The following is a 21,709-nucleotide window of genomic DNA, read 5'->3' as shown; positions in this document are numbered from 1 at the left end:
TCCAGCCTGGGCTAGAAAGCGAGACTCTGTGTCTAAAAAAAATAAAATACCTGCGAGGGAAGGTGCTTATTGGTACCTGTTGCAGGAACCCTTAGCACCTGCATCCCCACTGACATTCTAGGAGGTCAGGGCAGGGTGCAGGGAGAAATCAGGGGGACATTAAATAGATGAGTGCCGTGGGCATTCAGTGGTGTCTGCCATTATATTTGCAGGAGACTGAGACATTTGTGTAGGAGTCAGGTCCAACAGCCAGACTGTGTGTCTAAATCAGGAGGTGGACTCTTGAAGCACAAGAACTGCCCCAGGCCTCCACTGGGCATGATGCGCCTACACCCTCTCCTGCCAACCAGTGTTTCTTGATGTTGTGTGGTTATTCTAAGTACCAGAGTATTCTCATTTCTGTTGAACGTAGCCATCTGAATAAAGATCAGAAGGCAGCGTGGAGGAGAGGAAAAAGTGCTGACTTTGGAGCAAGGTGGACCTGAGTTTGAATCTTGGTTTTGCCATGTGCTAGCCTGTGTGATGTGGACAAATGGCTTGAAATTGGTGGCCCAATTTCCTCATCTGTGAAGTGAGAGGCATCATAAGATTTTCCTTATGGAGTCATTGTGTGATTTGAATGAGGAGCTGGCTGTACAGTGCCTGGTACATAGAAGGAATCAGTTGCTGGTGTTCCTCTCCTCTTCCCCACGACACTGAAAGAAAGAAATTAATGCATATTTGTGTTTTGGGGTGGAGGTTTCATTCACCCAAGAAATCTCACCTTGACTGTTTTCAAGTTGTAAATTGTGTTGACAGTGAGAAAGAAGACTTGGTCATGATAAAAGCCAGACACTCGCAGGATGGCCTGTGGGATATAGTGGGCCCAGACTGCCTCTGGACTGGGGAATGCATAAATCTTCTCATGCCTCAAGACATCAGATTGCGTTGTATCACTCTGGTATTCACGTGTCAGTGATTTGGGGTGAGAGTGGGTATGACTTTTTCCCCCAAAGTCAGATGACTTTTCCTGCCTTTGTACACCATTGACCCCCGCCCCTGTTGGTTAGTATTTTCTCAGGAAATTCATACCTGAGCCATGCATGAATAACAGGCACAGTGACGTCTGCCACCACAGCCACCCCCTGGCCAAGAACGACTGGGTGCTTGGATTTTCTGAACCATGACTCCCTCTATCAAGATAACTCATACACGCACTTTGCAAAACAGCTTTATAAACTTGTACCAAAAGACACAGGAAAGAAAAAATAGAAAAATATATACCCTTTTAAAACAACATTGGGGAAAAATTGCTATACCTTAAGGATGCGGAGAGCACAGCGGGGACAGGTGGGTAGGGAGGTTTGCTTGTGTGTAGAGCATTAGGACAAGCGGGAGTGTAGTCATTGGCTACCGTGACATTCTCCTTCCCTCAAAAATGCATCTCAGGCTATGGAAGACCATCCTGCTAAGCAGGTAAAAGGGACTCATTTTGCCAGCAGGAGAGAGAAATTTGGGTTCCTGTAATTCTGCCCAGATGTTTCCTGTCGATGAGTGTGCTCTAGCAGGGCAGCATTCAAGCTCTGGTTTTTTATTGATTTTTATTGTTTGTTCTGTTTGTTTTTGTTTTGTTTTCCATTTTCTCCTCCATCCTGTTTCCCAGGGAGCCCTCGAGGAGCAGCTGGCTCTGACCGGGGATGGCGCCTACAATGCGCACTTTGGAGAAAGCATTGCCAGCCTAGACGATCTGGATGACGATGGGTTCCCAGGTGAGTGAGTGTTCCTGGTGCGTGGAGCCCCTCCAGGTGCAGCATGCTGCTCTGCTTCAGAGGGTCAGCCTGCCCGCTGACTGTCCATCTCTAGTGACATGCTCCTGGGTCTACTGGCCCACTCCCAAGGCCCATCAGTGTGCTGTAGGGAGAGAGGACACATTTACAGGTGCTCTCTGTGTAGACACATAGGGCCAAGCTTCCAGCCCACTGGAGTTTTGTCTCTGCATAACCCCTTCTCACCAGCTCAGTGTTCTTTGTTGTTTGCAGTGGAAGCAAACCTTGGGGCTGGTTCATTTGGGACTTCTTATGGCAGAGAACTTTGAACAGCTTCATCCTGCCATCAACTCTCCTTGTTTCTGAGCCTTTGATGCTCCATGATGCTCTACCACGTTGATGGGGAAATGAGTGAGGAGAGAATTAGAAACCCAGACATCTTCTGCCTGATTATAGCAGCAGCTGGGTTGCCTTTTGCGAGTGCACGTGTGTGTGTGTGTGTGTGTGTGTGTCTTGGGAGGCATGGAGGCATATGTACCTAATGTTTAGGTCTGTTTGGACAGCAGTATTCCTCACAGCCTCTTGGCCTCTCTCTCTGGCTTGTTTGAGCCTCTTCGCCTCCCTGCATACACAGCAGAAGGACATCGGGAGGTGGAGCAGCCATGTCACCAGGGTATATGGTGGTGGAGGTGGGGCAACCCTTGCCCAGGCCAGCCATCCAGACGTCTTTGATCCTCCTACCACTGGCTACAGAAGGCTTCATTTTCCTCCCGCTTGGCCTCACTTCTGCAGACACATGACTTTGTTAGAAGCAAGGAAATAAAGTTAGAAAGATCTAGGCTTTGTTCTAGGAGTTGCCAGTTTGTGAGAGTAATGTTGTTTTTTGTCTGTGAAGTGAATGCCCTCTGTACATTTCCTTTATCCAGGAATGGATTTATTATCAAGTAATAATAAGGAATAGTCCTTTATCCAGGACCTCAGACTTTCTCAGTTATGCAATAGCCATAACTATATTGGCTATGGAATTCTCCCTGACGGAAATTAGAGCAGGTAGTTTATATTTGCATTTCTTTTATTGGATGGGTCAGTGGTTTTTCTTATGAGCATAAGGTAGAAACTTTTTTGGAACTAAACTCTTCTCAATCAGCTTCTATAGTTTTCACTGTACTGTTTTTTTTTTTTTTTTTTTTGAGATGGAATCTCACTCTGTTGCCCAGGCTAGAGTCCAGTGGCATAATCTCAGCTCACTGCCACCTCCGCCTCCCGGGTTCAAGCAATTGTCTTGCCTCAGCTGCCAGAGTAGCTGAGACTACAGGCGTGCGCCACCATGCCCAGCTAATTTTTATATTTTTAGTAGAGATGAGGTTTCACCATGTTGGCCAGGCTAGTCTTGAACTCTTGACCTCAGATGACCTGCCTGCCTCGGCCTCCCAAAGTGCTGGGATCATAGACGTGAGCCACCACACCTGGCCGTTTTTTTTTTTTTTTTTCTGCTAAGGGATCATGTGCCTAAATTAATGCTTGACCATCAACAACTTAATAATTTCTGGTATCCAGGGACTCAGACATGATAACCAGAATTAGGGAAACTGCACTTATATTATTAATGTGGCTTTTTAACCCATAGCTGTTTTTCTACCCTCAGATGTGGCCATTGGTGCACCCAAGGAGGACGACTTCGCAGGGGCGGTCTATATCTATCATGGTGATGCCAGTGGGATAGTCCCGCAGTACTCAATGGTAATTGGTGTGAGAGTGATATGGCAACTATTCATACATTCATTCAACAAACATGTTTGGAACCTTCATTATGCACCATGCCCTGGAGGTACAAAGAAAAACATTTTTCTTGCCTTGGCCTTCCTACCCTTTTGTGAAAGATACAATTAATATTGCTTATTAAATACTAAAAAAAAAAAAAAATTCTTAGAATCCCAAATTTGCTCACACTCAGGGGTGCATTTTTCTTAAAGAAGATTTTCAACTCTTACTCAGAATTAGAGCCATTTATCTAAGAAAAAATGCTCATCATCACTCGCCATCAGAGAAATGCAAATCAAAACCACAATGAGATACCATCTCACACCAGTTAGAATGGCAATTATTAAAAAATCAGGAAACAACAGGTGCTGGAGAGGATGTGGAGAAATAGGAACACTTTTACACTGTTGATGGGACTGTAAACTGGTTCAACCATTATGGAAAACAGTGTGGCGATTCCTCAAGGATCTAGAACTAGAAATACTGTTTGACCCAGCCATCCCACTACTGGGGATATACCCAAAGGAATTATAAGTCATGCTGCTATAAAGACACATGCACACGTATGTTTATTGTGGCACTATTCACAATAGCAAAGACTTGGAATCAACCTAAATGTCCATCAGTGACAGACTGGATTAAGAAAATGTGGCACATATACACCATGGAATACTATGCAACCATAAAAAAGGATGAGTTCGTGTCCTTTGCAGGGACATGGATGCAGCTGGAGACCGTCATTCTCAGCAAACTATCGCAAGAACAGAAAACCAAATACTGCATGTTCTCACTCATAGGTGGGAATTGAACAATGAGATCACTTGGACACAGGAATGGGAACATCACACACCGGGTCCTATTGTGGGGAGGGAGTAGGAGGGAAGGATAGCATTAGGAGATATACCTAATGTAAATGACGAGTTAATGGGTACAGCACACCAACATGGCACATGTATACATATGTAACAAACCTGCACCCTAGAACTTAAAAGTATAATAATAAAAAAAAAAGAAATGAAAGAAAAAAAAAGAAAGGAAAGGAAGCTTTCTCTTTTTGGTGACTACTTTGTCAACCATCTATGCTAAGGCAAAGGGATATGTTTTAATATATAATCTAGAAGGACAATGGTCCATGGTGGAGGGGCCTGAAACTGATCACAGGCTGTCATCCCAGCTGGCCTCAAAACTAGGAGCCAGTTAGGACTCTGCCCTTGCTCCCTATACTTGGGAACATGGAAGTGGTGAGTTCTGTTTTTTGCTGTATCAGCTTGGTGTTCAATCTTGCTGATGGTGTCAAGCCCAGCCCATGGGAAAAAAGGAAGTCATGCTCTCAGCAGAAGCATTGTCAGGATATTTGTGGATGTCTGCATGTGGAGTGGCACCGGCTCTGGTCTTTTCCCAGTGGGTCAGAGACAGAAGGGGACACACACTGAGAAATTTCTAATCAACAAATATTTATTTATTGAACACTTATTACATGCTAACTACTTCCTTGCTAACTACTTCCTACTCATATGTATATATTTGTATTTTAATTTTAAGAGGCAGCATGTAAATGCAAGTACAACTTCTACATGAATAATTGTCCTGTGGCAGATAGAGATAAACTAGTTAAGGGTGGAGGGTTGGTTGGTTGTCAGTGGTGCCTCAGATCCCCTGTCTGCTGGCCTCCTGCTGAGCTCAGTGCCTCACCTGCAGGAGACAGGGCTTTGGGAGGCACTGGGAAGAGGAGGGACTGTTTTTTGGGTGCCTACTCTGCCCTTTCTTTACCCTTAATCCTCACAGCAGCCATATAAGATGGGTCCGTTTATTATCCACCATTTATCCATGAGGTGACTACGCCCCAAGGAGGTTATTTAACTTGCCCAAGGTCGTAAGTGGCAGTATGGCCACAGAATCTTTGCCAGTCTGATGCCTGAAACTTGTATCGTAACCACCATCCTCAACTCCACATTGCAAAAAGGAACACTCAGAAACTCAGTAGGAAAACTTACGAGTATGGAAACTATTTTGCCACGAGGCGTACATTCTCTGAGGGGCATTTATCTATCCAGATCATCCTCTTTTCATTAGAAATACATAACAGGGGATTAATAAACTTTGGTGATTCAGCCTACAAGGCAGGAGGAAGAGAGCTTTAGGCACAGTTTGGGGGCCACATCTGAGTCACAAGAGCTGCCCTAGGCTGGGGCGTTGATGCTCTTCCCAGTGTGACAAGCTAAAAGTCACCCAAGGAGCCCCGTGCTCGGGCAGCGGTCAGGGTCATTCTCCATGCATCCTCCGGGAAGCTTGTTTTCCTGGACCTCAGAAGCTAATCACACAGTGAGACAACCTGTGAGAGACCCTGGCTTCCCCTCCTCCGGGGCCCTCCAGTGTTTTGTTTGGTTGCTGGGTGGAATCCCTGCAGAGAACCACAGTATAACTCTTGTGGTTAGCATGGAGTGTCTTTAGTAGGAAGCAGGGATAGCAGCTGGACCAGCCTGCCTTTGTCAGCATGCAGGCTGGCTCCTTTACTTTGACAAAGAGAAGTGGTTTGGGACTTTTAAGGAAAAAAAGGGAAAGAAGCAACTATGATTATACTTTCCCAAGCTGCTAATATGTGTATGATAAGGGCAGTGATTTAAAAGGAAAAAAAAAAAAATCTTTTAATGGCAGATTCTTGCAGGCCCAGGTCCTGGACAGAGCAGGCATTGTGTGGGTGAACTAGAGGAAGGAATCAGAAAGAACTCTGGGCAATGGAATCACTTTGCTTTGGCTCAGATTGGTATTATTTCTGCTGGGTAAATTGTGAGATCAGGGCCCACACTTCTTCCACATTGCTCTTTAACTCTCTCTCGAGTTTACCACAGAGAGTGTTGATTTTAAGATCCTTGTGTGCCTTTCCCAATGCAAGAGCCCTCTGGGCATATGGCGGCTCCTGTGATCCTTCTCTTGCTGGAAGGGACACTGCATAGAAACCTGGTCAAGCGGAGGTTTCCAGGGCTCCTGGTTTTCATTTAGGGTTATTAGCACTGGGCAGACTTATCTTCTTGGCTTTATAGCATAATGGCCTGCAGATGTCTGTGGGATAACTTAAGCCTGCATCACCACCCCCAGATGGACCACCCCTTCACTCTCCCCCTCGTCCCAGCCACAGCATACCTTAGAAATGTAGATCCAGGGGCAGGCTGCTGCTAAAGTTCTTGGACCCCAGAGCTGAGAGGGTCTGCTTCAAAACGTGGCTTTTAAGAAATGCACAGACACACATACGTGTTTGTTTAGACAGAGCCACGTGGGATGTAGGGTTCTCTTCAGTGTTTCCTACAGTGTTCTGATTTGTACTTTGGTGCTTGCACATTTCCTGTTGGATGGCTTAACCAAGGATGGCAAACAGCCTTCTCTGATCACTTCTAGGAGGGTAATTTGCAGTTATCAGCTGCTGGGGGTCAGGGGGCATCCTTCGTGCCTCCATCTGTAGATCCTGTGGAAAGTACCCCCTCCCTGCCTTCGTGACTTCTCTGCAGGATGACTCAGGAAAGAGAAGGATAAGGAAAGAAAGTCAAAGGGAGCCCCTAGATAGCTGGTAAACCTGGTTCTGTTGTACTTCGAAAACAAAGCATTTCTCTTGTCCTCCACAGTGAGGGCATCAGGAAGTAAGCCTCCCCTGGGGACCATGCAGATAAAGGCAGAAAGAGTAGGTCAGATCCCAGAAGATGGGACTTTTCTGATTCAAGAAGTTCAGTATCTTTGTGAGGAACTGCGCCACATGAATGTTGATGCACAGCTTCAGTGTGACAAGGGCTGTTTGTACAATAAATATTGCTGAATCAGTGCTGCCTGTGTGGATGTGTGATGAACTTAATGGTGAATAAAAAGTAGGCACAGCCAGGAGTAGTGGCTGTAATCCCAGTTCCTTGGGAAGCTGAGGCAGGAACATTGTTCGAGGCTTGGAGTTTGAGACCAGCTTGGGCAACATGGCAAGACCCCGTCTGACAAAAAAGTAAAACGGCTGGGTATATTGGAGCATGCCTGTAGTCCCAGCTACTTGCAAGGCTGAGGCAGGAGGATCACTTACACCCAGGGGTTTGAGGCCGCAGTGGGCTATGATTGTGCCATTGCATTCTAGCCTGGGCAACAGAGCAAGACTCTATCTCTTAAAAAAAAAAAAAAAAAAAAAAAAAAAAAAAAAAAAAAAAAAAAAAAAAGAGAGAAAGTTTCGTTTTTAAAAAACATATAAAGTAAGCATAGATGCTAGCGTGTCCCATGGTGAAGTTGCGAACTCCGGTTGGTTGAGGGGGCTGTTTTCTAGAGGGGAGGGCATCTTCTTTAGCCGAGTTGTTTTGATTTCCTACAGTTTAAGAAGGTTCAGGACCATGGAGTTCTAGATTTACTAGGTAAAACTGTTCACTCCTGTCTGTGAAGCTCCAGAATCTATAGATCTTCTGGTTGACTGGACGGAGAGGTAGTTTCCACATGGCCATCTTTTCCAGCTAGACATGTTAATTACCTGTCTGTCTAGGGAAAGACTCTGTAATGTGTGCCTCTTAGGAGGAGAGTATTAAATCTTTAGTACATATTTGGGAAGAAAGATATAAGCTAAATATGTTCTTAGAATTTCAGCCAGCTACACCTGTGTAAAAACAAACAGAACCTCCATTAGGAATGGAAGTTAAACTGTATCCATTTTGAACTTCAGCATGTCAAAACATTATCATGGTAGTCTAGGTGGATTTTTTTCATTAGCACAGAACTTAGAAAGAAAATTAAATGATGACATTTGCCAAGGCAAGTGGTAATAAAGGAGTGTGTGGTCTTCAACTGTCTGCTAAAGACTTGCTGATCACATTAGGATTACTTTTTTTTTTTTTCTTTCAACAACTTTAAGACCGAGTGTCAAGAGAAGCTGGAATAAAGCAGTCACAGTTCTTATTTGTGACAGTGGTCTTTTCCTGTGACTCCATTTTTCTATTATCTGTTTCAGAAACTGTCTGGGCGGAAGATAAATCCAGTGCTCCGGATGTTTGGTCAGTCCATATCGGGAGGCATTGATATGGATGGAAATGGCTATCCTGGTAAGCTGTTTTTCTTTAAAGGCATGTGAGATAAATGAAGATAAATGCATGAAGTAGAATAATTTTCTGTCTGGTTAGCAATCATCACATCTATTTAGAATTACGACAATTCACACGATAGAATAGGGTGTTTTGCCTGGTGTTCAATTTTAAGGTGAAAATAATGTTGACATTTATTTTGGGGTTTTAAAATGATCTACTCTGAAGGGCTTAGCACCAGGAGGGTGGATTTTTATAGTGGTTTTTGTGGCAGTGATTCTAATGACGAAAAATCGCACTGGCCACATCTAAAATGGTGAATAGTGAAACCTCATGTTTTCCTTTGTTTTTAACCACATTCAAAGGCTTCTTACTCTGGGCGGGAAAAGGAGCAGCATCCCCCACCCCTCCACATGCCCCCACCCCCCGCCCCTACTCTTGAAAGAAAATGGTAGAGAAAGACTTGGAGTGAAAAGAAAACCACGTCCTCTTGTGTGTGGACAAAGGTGACCTTCACCATTCAAGGCTGGCTGGCTTGACTTTAGGGTTAATTAATGCCTGTGGTAGTTGTGGCTAACTGGATAAAAATACATGATTTCCAACCCAATCCCAAGTGATATCTGGCCTAGGTCAAATTGCCTGGGTAGTGGAGTAGTGGTTCTTCAGGTGTTTCAAGATGGAGTGGGGTCAGGTGGGGAAACAACAGTAAGAATTTGAAAAAAATCCAGAATGGTCATGGAATTCAGGAAACATTTCTCTAAATTTTGTAGTCATCTTGCTTTTGAGAAATATTTCTTTCCACTAAAATTTAAGGAAACTAACACAGTCTTGTATGAGGACACCACATTGTGTACTTTTGTACAGATAGGAGTTTTGGAAATTCCTTAAGACTGCAGAGCCAGGAGGAAGTGTGGGAATAGAAAGAAGTCAGTGTTGAAGCTTTTGTCCCAAGAAAGACCCTCCTGGGCCTTTGTAAGTTTGAGAAAGCAGTTCTTGTTCTGGGCAATTTGTGGCCGTCCCCAAATAATACCTTATATGGGTTTAGCATTTAATATGTACAAAATGCTTCCACATGCAATATGCATCTCACAGTGACCCCGGAGGGGAAGGAGGATAGGGTGTTTTCCCCACTTTATAGACAAGGATGCTGAGACTCAATGTCAGGGGCTGCCCACAGCCTGCAGTGCACGGGGATCCACCCTTCCCAGTGGTTCAGCTGCTTTTCTGCAAATGTGAAGTGAGCAAGGTGTTCACAGTTCACAATGGATCTGAATTTCTGATCTTGTGTTTTTCATAAGGGAAACTGACAAATTCATCAGATTATTTTATTTTTAAACATATAGCTCATTTAAAAAGACTATTGAAGAACAAAATTGATAAATACACCCAAGTGGAGAAATTTTAGGAACACTATAATTCATGGATTTGCCATTTGTTTTTCCTTAATGAGGCCATCATATAGATGCTCAATGCATTTAGTGATGTGCAGATTCGGACCCTCTTAGACTGAGATACTTGGTTCTGTGAAGTAGTAGTGGGAACCCCAGGGCCAGGGATTTATATTGCCGGGTTGGGGTGGTAGGGAGAAAGGCATAGAACCACTGGAAGAGTAAGTACTTCCTAAGTTAAAGTTATTTAGGAGTAAACATTACTGGTTAAACCAGGGTCTTGTTTATAGCTTACCAAGTATTTTCATGAATTTACTGACTTTAATTTCTGATTTCATATATTTAGTGAATATTTACTATAAATCTAGTGAGTACTTAATGAATATTATATAATGACTAATAAATATTTTCTGATTTAAATGTAATGAAATATTATCAGCCTTTGAAGAAGGCCGTGGGGATAATTATCTTCATTTTACAGACAGGGATACCATGAGATACTCAGGTCACATAGAGTGAGGGGTGGAGGGTGACGATTCCATGTTCTTCAGAACCTAGAGAATTTTCCAAGAGTCACTGAATTCTAGGTATGTCTTTCTCTAATTCACTGACGTCAAAAGAAGTATAAGCCATATGTATAATCTAAAATATTCCCGTAATTACATAAAATGATAAAAAGGTGAAGTTAATTTTATTAATTGTTTTAGCCCAATATAGCCAACATATTATCATTTCAACATATCATCAATATGAAAGTTATGAGTGAGGTAGTTAATGGTTTTCTGTACTAGGCCTTTGAAATGTGGTGTGTATTTTACACTCACAGCACCTCTCAACTGAGACCAGCCACATTTCAAGGCCCCAGTAGCCTGCGTAGGGATTGGCTGCCACATGGGAGAGTGTGGCTTCCATTCTTACAAGATCATTTTGTAGCCCAGATGGTGGCCGTCAGAGGGCTCTCTGGCCTCCAGGCTGGGCCTCCATTCTTGTGAGCTCATTCCCAGGGACCTGTTGGGTGTGGGCTTCAGCAAGTTTCTGAACGCTGTAAACTTCTCATTTTCAGATGTCACTGTTGGAGCCTTCATGTCCGACAGCGTGGTTCTCCTCAGGTGAGAGGCCTCACTCTTGCTCCTTGAATTGTGCTGTTCAGGGTGAGGGATGGAGCCATTCACCATTCATGGGCTTTTTCCTCTGTCCTGTTCCTTGTAGGCTGGAGGTGCTTAGTAAGTTGAAATGCTACCTTATTTTCTCATTCTAATTATTCTCTATCCCAGAGTTTCTATCTATGGCCTTGAATGGCTTGCAGGTATGAGACGGATAGCATCCTGGGAGCTTCCAGGTAGGGGCTGGGGTAGCCTAACTCTCTGAAGCCCTAAAGCTATTTGCCTTTGGCCAAGAACCTTCCATAATATGCCATACAAATATTTTATTATTTCCTGCGGGTGCTGGGAAGCACTGTTCATTTTATCTCTTCATCTGTACACCCTGCATTCTTACCTCCAGTCAGTCCACAACACCCTGGGGACCGGGAGCCTCCTGCCCGTTAGACAGCACGTCATTCCCTGTTGGCAGCAGAGGTGAGGGACATGAGCTGAGGCCCAGAGCTTGCTGAGGCCCGTGCAGTCTGGATCTCTCCTACAAAGGCCAGGGGGCCGCCGCCACCACCCGTGAACCCTCTCCAAGTATTTCTAGCTGTATGAGTCAGAGGAGGCAGAATTACACTTTGGAGTGAGAGCCAATTCTTAGGTTTTGTTAATAACCTGATGGCAGAACTTTCTAAAATAGACTAGTAGGATCTCAGAGCTGGAAAGGATCCCAGAGGCCATGTAGTTCCATACCCCAGATCCTTCTTATTCAGCAGTACCTTCTGCTGGTCTCCACTGCGGGGCCACACAGCCTCCTGTTCTGAGTGAGATGCCCCACGAGTGGGAGCCCAGTTACTTCTAAGGGAACCCACTTGCCCCGGGTAACATTAAATCTTGAATTATTAAAGAGGCAGAAGAGCCTTGAGGTTGAATGTGAACTCAGGGGCCAGGTGGCCAGGTTCCAGCCCTGACTCTGCCCTTCCTGGGTAAGTTTCCTGGGCAAGTCCCCTGACCTTTCTGTTTCAGGATGCTCCTCTGTTGGCCAGGACAGCAATACAGATGCTCCTTGACTTAGGATGGGGTTATTTCCAGATAAACCCATTCAAAGTCAAAACACGGTATTTTCAACTTAGGACGGGTTTGTCCAGATGTAGCCTTATGGTCAGTCAAGGAGTGTGCTGCATTCCTATGGCTTTCGCACCATTGTGAAGTTGAAAAATCGTAAGTTGAACCATCATAGTCAGGGACCACCTGCAGTATGTGTAAAATGTTCAGAACAGTGCCTGGTTTAACTGCTTAATAAATCTTAGCAAGTTTGATGTAAATTGGGTTAAATTTGCCTCCCTAAAATTCTGCTTCTCAGTCTTGTGTCTTTTACATAGCAGCCCTTTAGTATCTGAAGGGGGCAGTTGTGTCCCCCAAGTGGTGACTTCACTAAGATAAGGCCTCCTTGGTTCCTGTAATTATTTCCCATGTGACTGGATTTTCACTTTCTTTATCAGCCCTTCCTCTGGATAAAACAGCTTTTGTGGCTCCAAATGATTGAGGTTAGATTTGTGAAGCTGGTTGCTCTAGTTAGTGCTTTCATGATGTCATCTTTGCTCTCTTCATTATCCTGAGCGTCTTACTTTGGTTTGTCAGGATTCTTCTCAAATAAAACAAACACACTCCTCAACTTTTCACAGTTGAAAACAGGCTTTTTTTCTTCTTCTTCTTCTTTTCTTTTTTTGAGACGGAGTCTTGCTCTATCACCCAGGCTGGAGTGCAGTGGTGTGATCTCTGCTCACCACAACCTCCGCCTCCTGGGTTCAAGTGATTCTTCTGCCTCAGCCTCCTGAGGAGCTGGGATCACAGGTGCACACTACCATTCCTGGCTATTTTTAAAATATTTTTAGTAGAGATGGGGTTTCACCATGTTGATCAGGCTGGTCTCGAACTCCTAACCTCGTGATCCGCCTACCTCGGCCTCCCAAAGTGCTTGGATTACAGACGTGAGCCACCACACCCGGTCCAACAGGCCCTCTTAAAACCGGGGCCGTCTGGCTGAAGGTCCATCATACAGACTCTGCTTTCTCATCATTCTTGTATTTTTAAATCTTCCTGCTGTGAGCTTCAATCCAAAGGGGATTTTCTTTTTCTCTTCTTCATGGTGAGGGACAGCCTTCTCCAGGAGTTTGCTCACATATGGAGGTAAAGCAAAGTAAGGCAGTTACACAATGGGTGGGAGACCCCAGACTCCAGCCTGGGATAGAGGGTTGAATCTGGTGAGTTGGAGCTCAACAGGGACAAATGTAAAGTTCTTCAAGAAGAACTCCAGGGAGAGCACATATCAAGAGAAGAGACCTAGGAGAGGAGCCTGGGGAGCCCTACCCTGAACAAGAGGCCAAGAGAAGGCCCAAGAAGAGTGGTTGGGCCATGACAGCTGTAGAGGAGCATGCAGGGATGTTGTGGTCACAATCATCCATTCTCTTATTCATTCAGCTAAGGTACATTGACCTGCTGAGATGCTGCCGTGCATCAGATCCTAGGGATTTGATGGGGAACCTGACCTAGGCTGTGACCTTAGATTATAGCCAGGGAGCCATAGGCAACTAATGTTTGGTAAGCTCCTACTGCCTGCCTGGCACGGTGTGAGCACTTCATGTGTGTTCATTCTTTGTTGTTGTTTTCTTTCTGTATTTAGGTAGAATTTGCATACAATAAAATGCACCAGTTTGAGTGTATGACTCCATGAGTTTTGACCACTGCATACATTGTGTGACTACCACCCCACCACAATAAAGAATACTTCTATCACCCCAGAGAGTTTCCTTGTGCCTCTGTCTAGTCAGACCCCTCTCCTGATAGACAACCACTGTTCTGACTTCTATCACCATAGATCCATCTTGCCCATTCTAGAATTTCACATTGGTGGGAATATACAGTATGGACTCTTTTGTTTCTGGCCTCTTTCAATCAGTGTGATGCATTTGAAATTTGTTCATGTTGGTGTGTTGCTTGTTTTTCCCCTTACTGAGTAGCATTCCATTGACTGAATATCTTTGAGTTTGTTCATCCATCTTCTTGTTGACGGAACACATGATAACTCTTAGTCTTCTTAACAATCCATGACATGAATGGGGCTGTTATCCCCATTTTATGGGTGAGGAGACCAAGGACATGCAGTTCTTATTAATATAAAAGGGAAGGTGATTCCACATGGTGGTAGGTGCTGTGAGGATTATAAGGCAGGGTTACTTGGTCGGGCAGTGGCGTCAAAGTGAGCAGGAAGGGCCAAGCAGAGTGAGGCCTGAGACTTGTCGGAGGTGTCAGGGAGAGGTCAGGGGTGCCATTGGCCATGGTGGCTCTAGAGAAGTGATGGGACAAAAGCCAGATGGCAGTAGGTGGGTGAGAGAAGAAGCAAGAAAAGAGAGTGACTCCTGACTGCCTCTCCAGAAGCTTGGCTGCAAAGGAGCAAATGGGACCAGCAGGTAGTTCAGGGAGGTGTTTTAAGGATGGGAGGCTCTGGATCAGTGATTAGGCCAAGAACATCTTTGAGCCATTTTCTGGTCTCCCAAGTCCCTTGCCCTCTTGGAAGAGATCAGAGGGGCTTCACCCTCAGCTTCACCCTAATTTATGTGAACCCTGATGCCCTGACCCTATGCCTAACCCCAAGGGTCCTGGAGAGGTTGAAGAGACAAGAGGGAGGGTGGGAGGCTGCTCCAGGGATGAGGGATGGGGGGATGAGGTTGGTGAGAGTGATAGAATTCAGTACACAGGCTGAGGATGAGGGGCCCTCATCTTCTGAGACAGGCCCCAAGATAGGAATAAGGTCAGGGCAAGGTTCACTTTGGGATGTGGATGAGGATGAAGCAGAGGGTGACCACCCTGGTCTATTCCAGGAGGACAAGGGAATCAGGGAGAGCAGGGAAGGCTTCAAAGAAAAGCTAGAGCCCCTCAGAGAGGAAGCAAGGTGGGGCAGGCAAAGGGGTTGCTGAGCGTGCTGCATGGGAGCATGGGAGACACCCAGCAGGTTGGGTGTCTGCAGGGGCAGCCATTGATAAAGTCCCAGGATTCAGCTGAGCAACAGTGAACTAGAAGGCCTGGAGGCATCAGCTGACTGTGTTAAGTAGGGGCTTGGCTCAGTCTGGCCTAACTGACAGATTTTGAGTTACTTTAGGTTTTGGGTGGGACTAGAAAAGCAGGGAGGGCTAGGAGACCATGCATGTCCATGGACACAGAGATACGTACTGCCCATCGTTTCTAACCCTCCTAAGGGCAGGAGGCCAGAGGTGCGTGGGTTAGGAATGCTATGGGCTGCAGCTAAGAGAAAACCTGACTGAAGCTTTCAACTGTATGACCCCAAATTAGCTCCCTGGAGGTAGGTGGCCCCAGGGCTGGCTTAGTAGCCTAACAATGTCACCAGGGGTAAAGGCTCTTTATCTGTCCTTGCCTTGCAGAAGGCCAAGGCACCTTGAGCAACGTATCAAAGGGCATCCCAACTGGTTGTATTATTTACCTGGAAGTGAAGTGTCAGGATTTGAACTGTCAGCTATCAGGGAGAAGTGTTCCAGCCACCAGCTTCTTAAAAAAAATAAAAGCCCTGAAAGCACTTGTGGTGCTGTCCTTGGGTGCCCCTTTGCTTTTATCTCAGAGGCTGGCACATTTGTAGGCAGGACTGTGAGATGCAGTCTCTCCTGCCCCCAGGAGTGTGGCTGGCCCACTCTGCCCTCAGGAAGTTTGCTTCCCTCAGATTAGCTCCGGGGCAGGTCCTGTGTCAGGGTGATAGGCACACGGTGCTCTCCCATTGGAGGTCACAGGAAGTGATCAGAGAGGTCTCTGAAAGATTTTTGGGCTTTTCTTCATCCAAAAACAATACTTGGAGTTGAAACAAAAAGGTTGAAGGGAACTGATCTGACAGCTGTGGGAAGGAGATGTACCAGTGAGGGTCCCTGTGGTCCATTTCAAAGGATACTGTTTTTCCAACTTCCACTGAGGTCACTGTGTCTGGGCTGCCCATGTCTGTTTCCTGCTTGCTGCACTGTCTTCTGCAGAGCTCTTCTGTGAGAGGAGGACTTGGCCTCCTCCCTGATGAGTGGCCCCTGGGGATGATGGGGTAGGCTAGGCTTTTCTTCTGTACCATGACCAGGCACGTGAGGGACCAAGCAGGGTGGAGACTGGCTCTCCACGGTACCTCTGTCCATCTGTGAGGCTTTGGACACTTGTGGTTTTCAGTCTCCTGGGCTGGAGTAAAATTTGTACTTATTTAACAAGGGTTTTTGCACATTTATTATGGGAACGAGAGGATGAATTCACTGGATCCCAGCCCTTGCGGGGTGCTGCAGCCTGGTGGGGCAGGTTTGGAAATAGACAATAACTCTTCACCTTAGTAAGCGGGGGCCGGGGTGTGTGTATAGAGCTGGAAGCACAGAGAGGGAGGATGCCTAACTGTCAGGGGTACTAGGGAAGGCTTCCTCGGGGTGGGAACATTTGAGCTGGCTGTTGAAAGGTCGATGGGGTTTTATAGGGTGTCCATTGGCATCTGCACAATCACATTGGCCAGGGGTAAGATACCCACTTTCTGATTTATTTCTAGTATCCTATAAGGATGAACCCAGAAGCAAATGGAAAGACTAAGGTGTTGGCACTGCTATTGTCTGACTTCCATTTGTCCTGCGGCCAGATTTGCTCTGGGAGTCCTGCAGTTCCACTGCATCTGTCACCACTACTCTCTGTTGACCCGATCTCCCGGCATGGTGGCAGCAGTGGAGTCCCCTCACCCCATCTATGCCTTGTGTCTCTTCACTTCCTTTGTTCACCCAGATTTTCCTTAACGCTTTCTTCCCTTGGAGTTGGTGTGGGTCATCATTCCCATCCGCCCTGTCACCCTGGGCTCTCTTTGAGGGATCATTGTACACAGGGGGGTCATTGTTCTCAAGCCACGAATGCCCCTTAATCTTGTTATGTCACCCCAGTGGTGTGAAGGCTGGGGCTCCTTAGAGATAAAAGGGTTTCTCTGTGAGGCCTGGAGGGAAAAGGTTGAGTGGTAGCTTAGGTGAATGCTGCCTGAGCAGGTGTCTGCAGTGGGAGCAGAATGGTGTTATTTACTCTTAATTTTTGTGGGATGTCCCTGGGGAGCCCAGGGGTGCTGTCCATTCATCAAGCACTGAGGGATGGTCCATGGCAAGGAGGAGAGTGTAGCTATTTATTGAGTTTCATTTGGTTTTGAGACTGGGCAGGTTGATTTCTTCTGCTCTGAAGCACTTTGCTATTACCAGCTGCGACTCTACTAATGAAGTTCTTTTAGAAAAATACTCAATGAATTGGTGGAGGTAAATGAAGGAGGAGGTTTGACCAACTGGATGGGGCTAGAACATTGCAGTTCATGCTCATAATGGCAGCAAATGCTTGAGGGAATACTCGAGTATGCATCTCTTTCTCGAATCATGGCATCTGCTTTAGGAAATCCTCTTAAATGTATTCTTATCTCCCTAATAAAATGGAAATCAGAACTTAATTGGTAAAATTTTAAATAATTATCCAGCATCTGGTGGTTCATTTATGGCTTCAACCAGATGTGTTTTATTAACAATAAACTTGCTTTTATTATTGGGAAGCTAACTATTAATTTACTAGGCCATATGCCACTTCTAAAATCAGAAAAAAATGCTCACAGAACATACTAGCCCTTCTCTCTTGGGATATTTCATGCTTTAAGTAAATCCTGGGTTGAAGGCCTAGGATTTATCCTGTTGGTCTAGTTCTTGTTTGATTCTGAGAGCTGCTCCTTACCATGCCTAAGTCACCTTCCTCTCTTGCCCTGCAGAGCAAGGCCTGTCATTACGATGGATGTCGCCATCTTCCTCCCGGGCTCCATCAACATCACGGCGCCTCAGTGTCACGACGGACAGCAGCCTGTGAACTGCCTGAACGTCACCACCTGCTTCAGCTTCCGTGGCAAACACGTTCCAGGAGAGATTGGTAATGAGCCACCAAGTCAGGGCTCAGGATACCCGTTTAGCTGGAGTGGGCTCATGGGATATTTCCGATGTTTCCTGTCGCTGTTCCTCCCAGCTGGTTTTGCAGGCAGCAGGCACACAGGCTGGACATCCTTTCCCTCTGAGGTTCCTCCCCTTCTCTTTCCTGCTTATCAACGTGTTTCTTTTTTTTTTGAGACAGAGTCTCGCTCTGTCACCCAGGCTGGAGTGCAGTGGCCGGATCTCAGCTCACTGGAAGCTCCACCTCCCGGGTTTACGCCATTCTCCTGCCTCAGCCTCCCAAGTAGCTGGGACTACAGGCGCCCGCCACCTCGCCCGGCTAGTTTTTTGTATTTTTAGTAGAGACGGGGTTTCACCGTGTTCGCCAGGATGGTCTCCATCTCCTGACCTCGTGATCCGCCCGTCTCGGCCTCCCAAAGTGCTGGGATTACAGGCTTGAGCCACCGCACCCGGCCTCAACGTTTCTAATAACACACAACCTCCAGCTCTAGGACAAATAATGTTGGACCCCATTCTTTCTCCAACTATGAGGGCCAGACTGAAGCCTCATTGGACCACAGGTTCTATGGGACTGGCGGAGCTATAGTGCCCGGAGCCTGGCCCTTATGGAATGTTCGAGCAGTCAGAAAGCAGAAGTGACAGGAATTTTGAGGCTCCTCATTGAGCTTGTAGCATCAGCCAGATGTCAGGGGGCTTATAACATTTACTATGGAATTAGAGACCAAAGATGGTCTCTAATGACGGATGGTGGGATTGGGATTCTGGTGTTACAGAGGCTTAGGTTTCTAAAAGAGGGGTGCTGCTTTGGCAGCTCAGAATTGAAAAGATGCCGGCATTGTCCTGACAGCTGGTAACTGTCCCTGCCATTTGTCTGGGGAAAACTGACTTGCTAGCCTAGCTCTAGAGGCTGGATTAAACCCCAGAACAAGATAGGGCCAGTGTTGATTAGAATTCAGAGCATGTGGTCACCTGAAGAAACTGAATCTGGAGCTTTATGCATATTACTAGGTGCTTCATTTTTATTTAAAAGGCTGATTTAATAATAGAAAGAAAAACTCCAGTCAAACAAAAACATCAGCAGGGACCTGGACCTACTGATGTTCTTAGATATTTTTAATGTCGTGAGTGACTCCTTTTGCTACTCACAGTGTAGCCCCTGGCCTAGCAGTGTCAGCCTCACTGGGAATTTGTTAGAAATGCAGGACTTTGGGCCCTACTTTGGACTTCTGAATCAGAATCTGCATTTTTGCAAGAGCCCCACAAGATTCCTGTGAGAAGCACTGCTCTGGAGCACACGTGTGCACACACGCCCACTCATGCAAAAATGTTTACATGAGCTAGTTCATTCCTCAGCCACACCTCAAATGTTCTACCTTATTTAATATGTTCATCCTTCTTGGCTAACTGTCTCATTGGCAATTTCTCTTGATCTTTAGGTGTATTGAATAAGCTCAACGATTAAACATATTTATTTATATCATTTTTTAAAAAGAGCTTAGAAATTTCGACATTGAATGAAACCATACAATAAAGCTTGGGAATTGGTTAGTGAGGGAGGATTAACAACATTTTCTTGTGTAGCTCAGTGAGAAAGAGCAGCTCACTCAAGATCACACAGCTGTTGTTGAAGCCAGGAGTTGAATTTGTATTTTGTGATACTTACTTTTGCTTTCTAACAACTGTTTCTCACCACCTCCCTAATTGTTTAAGATACTACAGTCTTAAGGAAAAAAGCTTTCTGATAGTTCTGGGACTCCTGTGTCCTCCACATAATTAGGCGGTCTGTCTTCTGTCCAATGCCAGCTCATGATATAGTTGGACTCTATTAAAAAACATTTTTAAAGAATGAAGGTGAATTTTGATACACATAAGAATGAGAACTATTCTAGAACTCTCAAAAAGGGCAAACGATTGATCGTTTCTGTGTGTGTTCATTTGACAAATGCTTATTATGTATCCACATGTGCTGGGCACTGGAGATGACAGTCCTGTCCTCATGGAGCTTCTAAAGGGAGTTAAAAAGAGTTTCTACTATTTTGGCCTTGAAGCAGTATTAGACAACTTTCACTTCTCGCTGCTGTGAAAGTGAAGGTAAATTGGTGTAACTGAAGCAAAGAAGAAACCAAGATGCAAGTTAGAGCATCAGAGCATGAGGCAAGTGGTGGAGCAAACTCTGATTTGAAGGTTCATGAGCTGAGTGCAGAGGAGGCGTGGGTGCCTCCTCATGCTGTTCCTGACCAATGGCTCTTTCTGGGGCCCCATCTAGTGTGAGCCTTTCACAGACTGCTAAGCACAATTAGAATGAAGGTCTAGGATTAGCCATAGCCTCAGAAATGTTGGGGCAAAGTGGCAGAGGCAGGCAGTTCGATGGCATCTTGTACTGTACCTTGTGGGCAATGCGGAGCAACCTGGCTGATATCCGACGTGAGGTGGGGCCCATTCAGCACCCGTGCACCCTCCCATTAATTTCCCTTCCCTATCCTCCATCTGCCACATGCGTTCATAGATAAAGTCAAACATTCCTTTACACTCTAAGGGTGTGTTTCCCCAACAATCAGACTTAAAGGGGATGGTAACTGGAGAATTTTGGTATCTCAGTACAACAAGGCAATGCAGAAAATTACTCATCACCAACATGTTTCTGTCACTTTCTCTGGCATTCATATCTCAATCTTTGCAGTAGAAAGAGAAATGCAGAAATCTGCCAAAAAATATGCTGGCAGTGAAATGGAGAGTTTGGGGAGGGAAAAGTGGGCAGGCCTTATGGAAATGTGATAGGAAATGAGGTGGAGGTGAAAGGTCAGGTAGCTGTGGGGGTCCAGCTGTGGGTGAGGTGTCCTAGAGTTCAGCAAGGAAGGCAACCTCTTGGCTCTGCACAGTTGGGAAGGTCAGTCTTCAGATGGAGGAAGGATGGGCATTTCCAGGACACAGATACCCTCCACTCCCCTCCAGGCTCGGCAGAGGATGCTGGTCAACTCTGTGTCATCTCCAGGCCTCCGCATCAGGAACCCACAACTGGGACACCAGGTTACCAGCCTTCCTACTCTCTGTGCTGGCAGCTGCAGAGGAACCATGTGGATGATGACTTTGTCCATGGAATGCCTGGTGAATGAGTGCCAGCCCTGGGCAGGCCTTCCAGGCACCTCTCAATGGCTGCATATCCTGGGCCGAGTTTGTTAGCAGAATGGTTGCATTTGGGCAGAGCAATACACAGATACCTGTGGTGGGCTAGGTACCACTGTTAGAAGTGGTATCTTCTGTGGTATTTATCTGCTGCCATCTTCAGCCACATGACCTGCCCTCTGAGGATGGTTTTGAGAGCCATAAGCAGTTAATGTTAGTCTTGTGCCTTTAGTTTCTTCTTCTCTACCTGGCAGGGTTCAGGCCTATGTACAGAGAAGGGTCACCAACTGCCTCTTCATTTCCTGCTTTAGAAATGGGAGACCACAGTGCCTACTTGGTCATGGGAGTATTCAGGACCAGCTCATTCACGGGACACAAGCTGCTGTGGCCTCTGGAAATACTGTAGGAAATACAGACTTTCTCTGTAGGAGGTGAATCTGCCTTGGCCTCTGAAACAGGCAGAATCCAGTCAGGAAAACAGAAACCATACCAGTTATTTTAACAGAAGACATTTAGCACTGGGAATGGGTTAAACAGGTCATGGAGGACCTGGGAGTAACTGCAGGAAGCAGCTGCCGCCTCCAGGTCTGCACCAGTGGA

General features: G+C 45.8%; 1 protein-coding gene across 1 annotated transcript in view; it reads left to right on the top strand.

Moving 5' to 3' along the window:
- The window catches only part of ITGA9 (integrin subunit alpha 9), a 415,573-nt gene that overhangs the window by 75,811 nt on the left and 318,053 nt on the right, over positions 1 to 21,709 (top strand). Inside the window, exons 10-14 of the mRNA XM_030930740.1 lie at positions 1,643 to 1,748; positions 3,391 to 3,485; positions 8,467 to 8,557; positions 10,988 to 11,033; positions 17,815 to 17,969. Coding sequence (XP_030786600.1) covers positions 1,643 to 1,748; positions 3,391 to 3,485; positions 8,467 to 8,557; positions 10,988 to 11,033; positions 17,815 to 17,969 — 493 coding nt within the window. The remainder of the gene's footprint in view (positions 1 to 1,642; positions 1,749 to 3,390; positions 3,486 to 8,466; positions 8,558 to 10,987; positions 11,034 to 17,814; positions 17,970 to 21,709) is intronic.

Source organism: Rhinopithecus roxellana, chromosome 1 (assembly GCF_007565055.1).
Source record: "Rhinopithecus roxellana isolate Shanxi Qingling chromosome 1, ASM756505v1, whole genome shotgun sequence".
Lineage (NCBI taxonomy): Eukaryota > Metazoa > Chordata > Mammalia > Primates > Cercopithecidae > Rhinopithecus > Rhinopithecus roxellana.
Note: the sequence above shows the minus strand (reverse complement) of the source record. Positions and strands in the feature narration are given on the sequence as shown.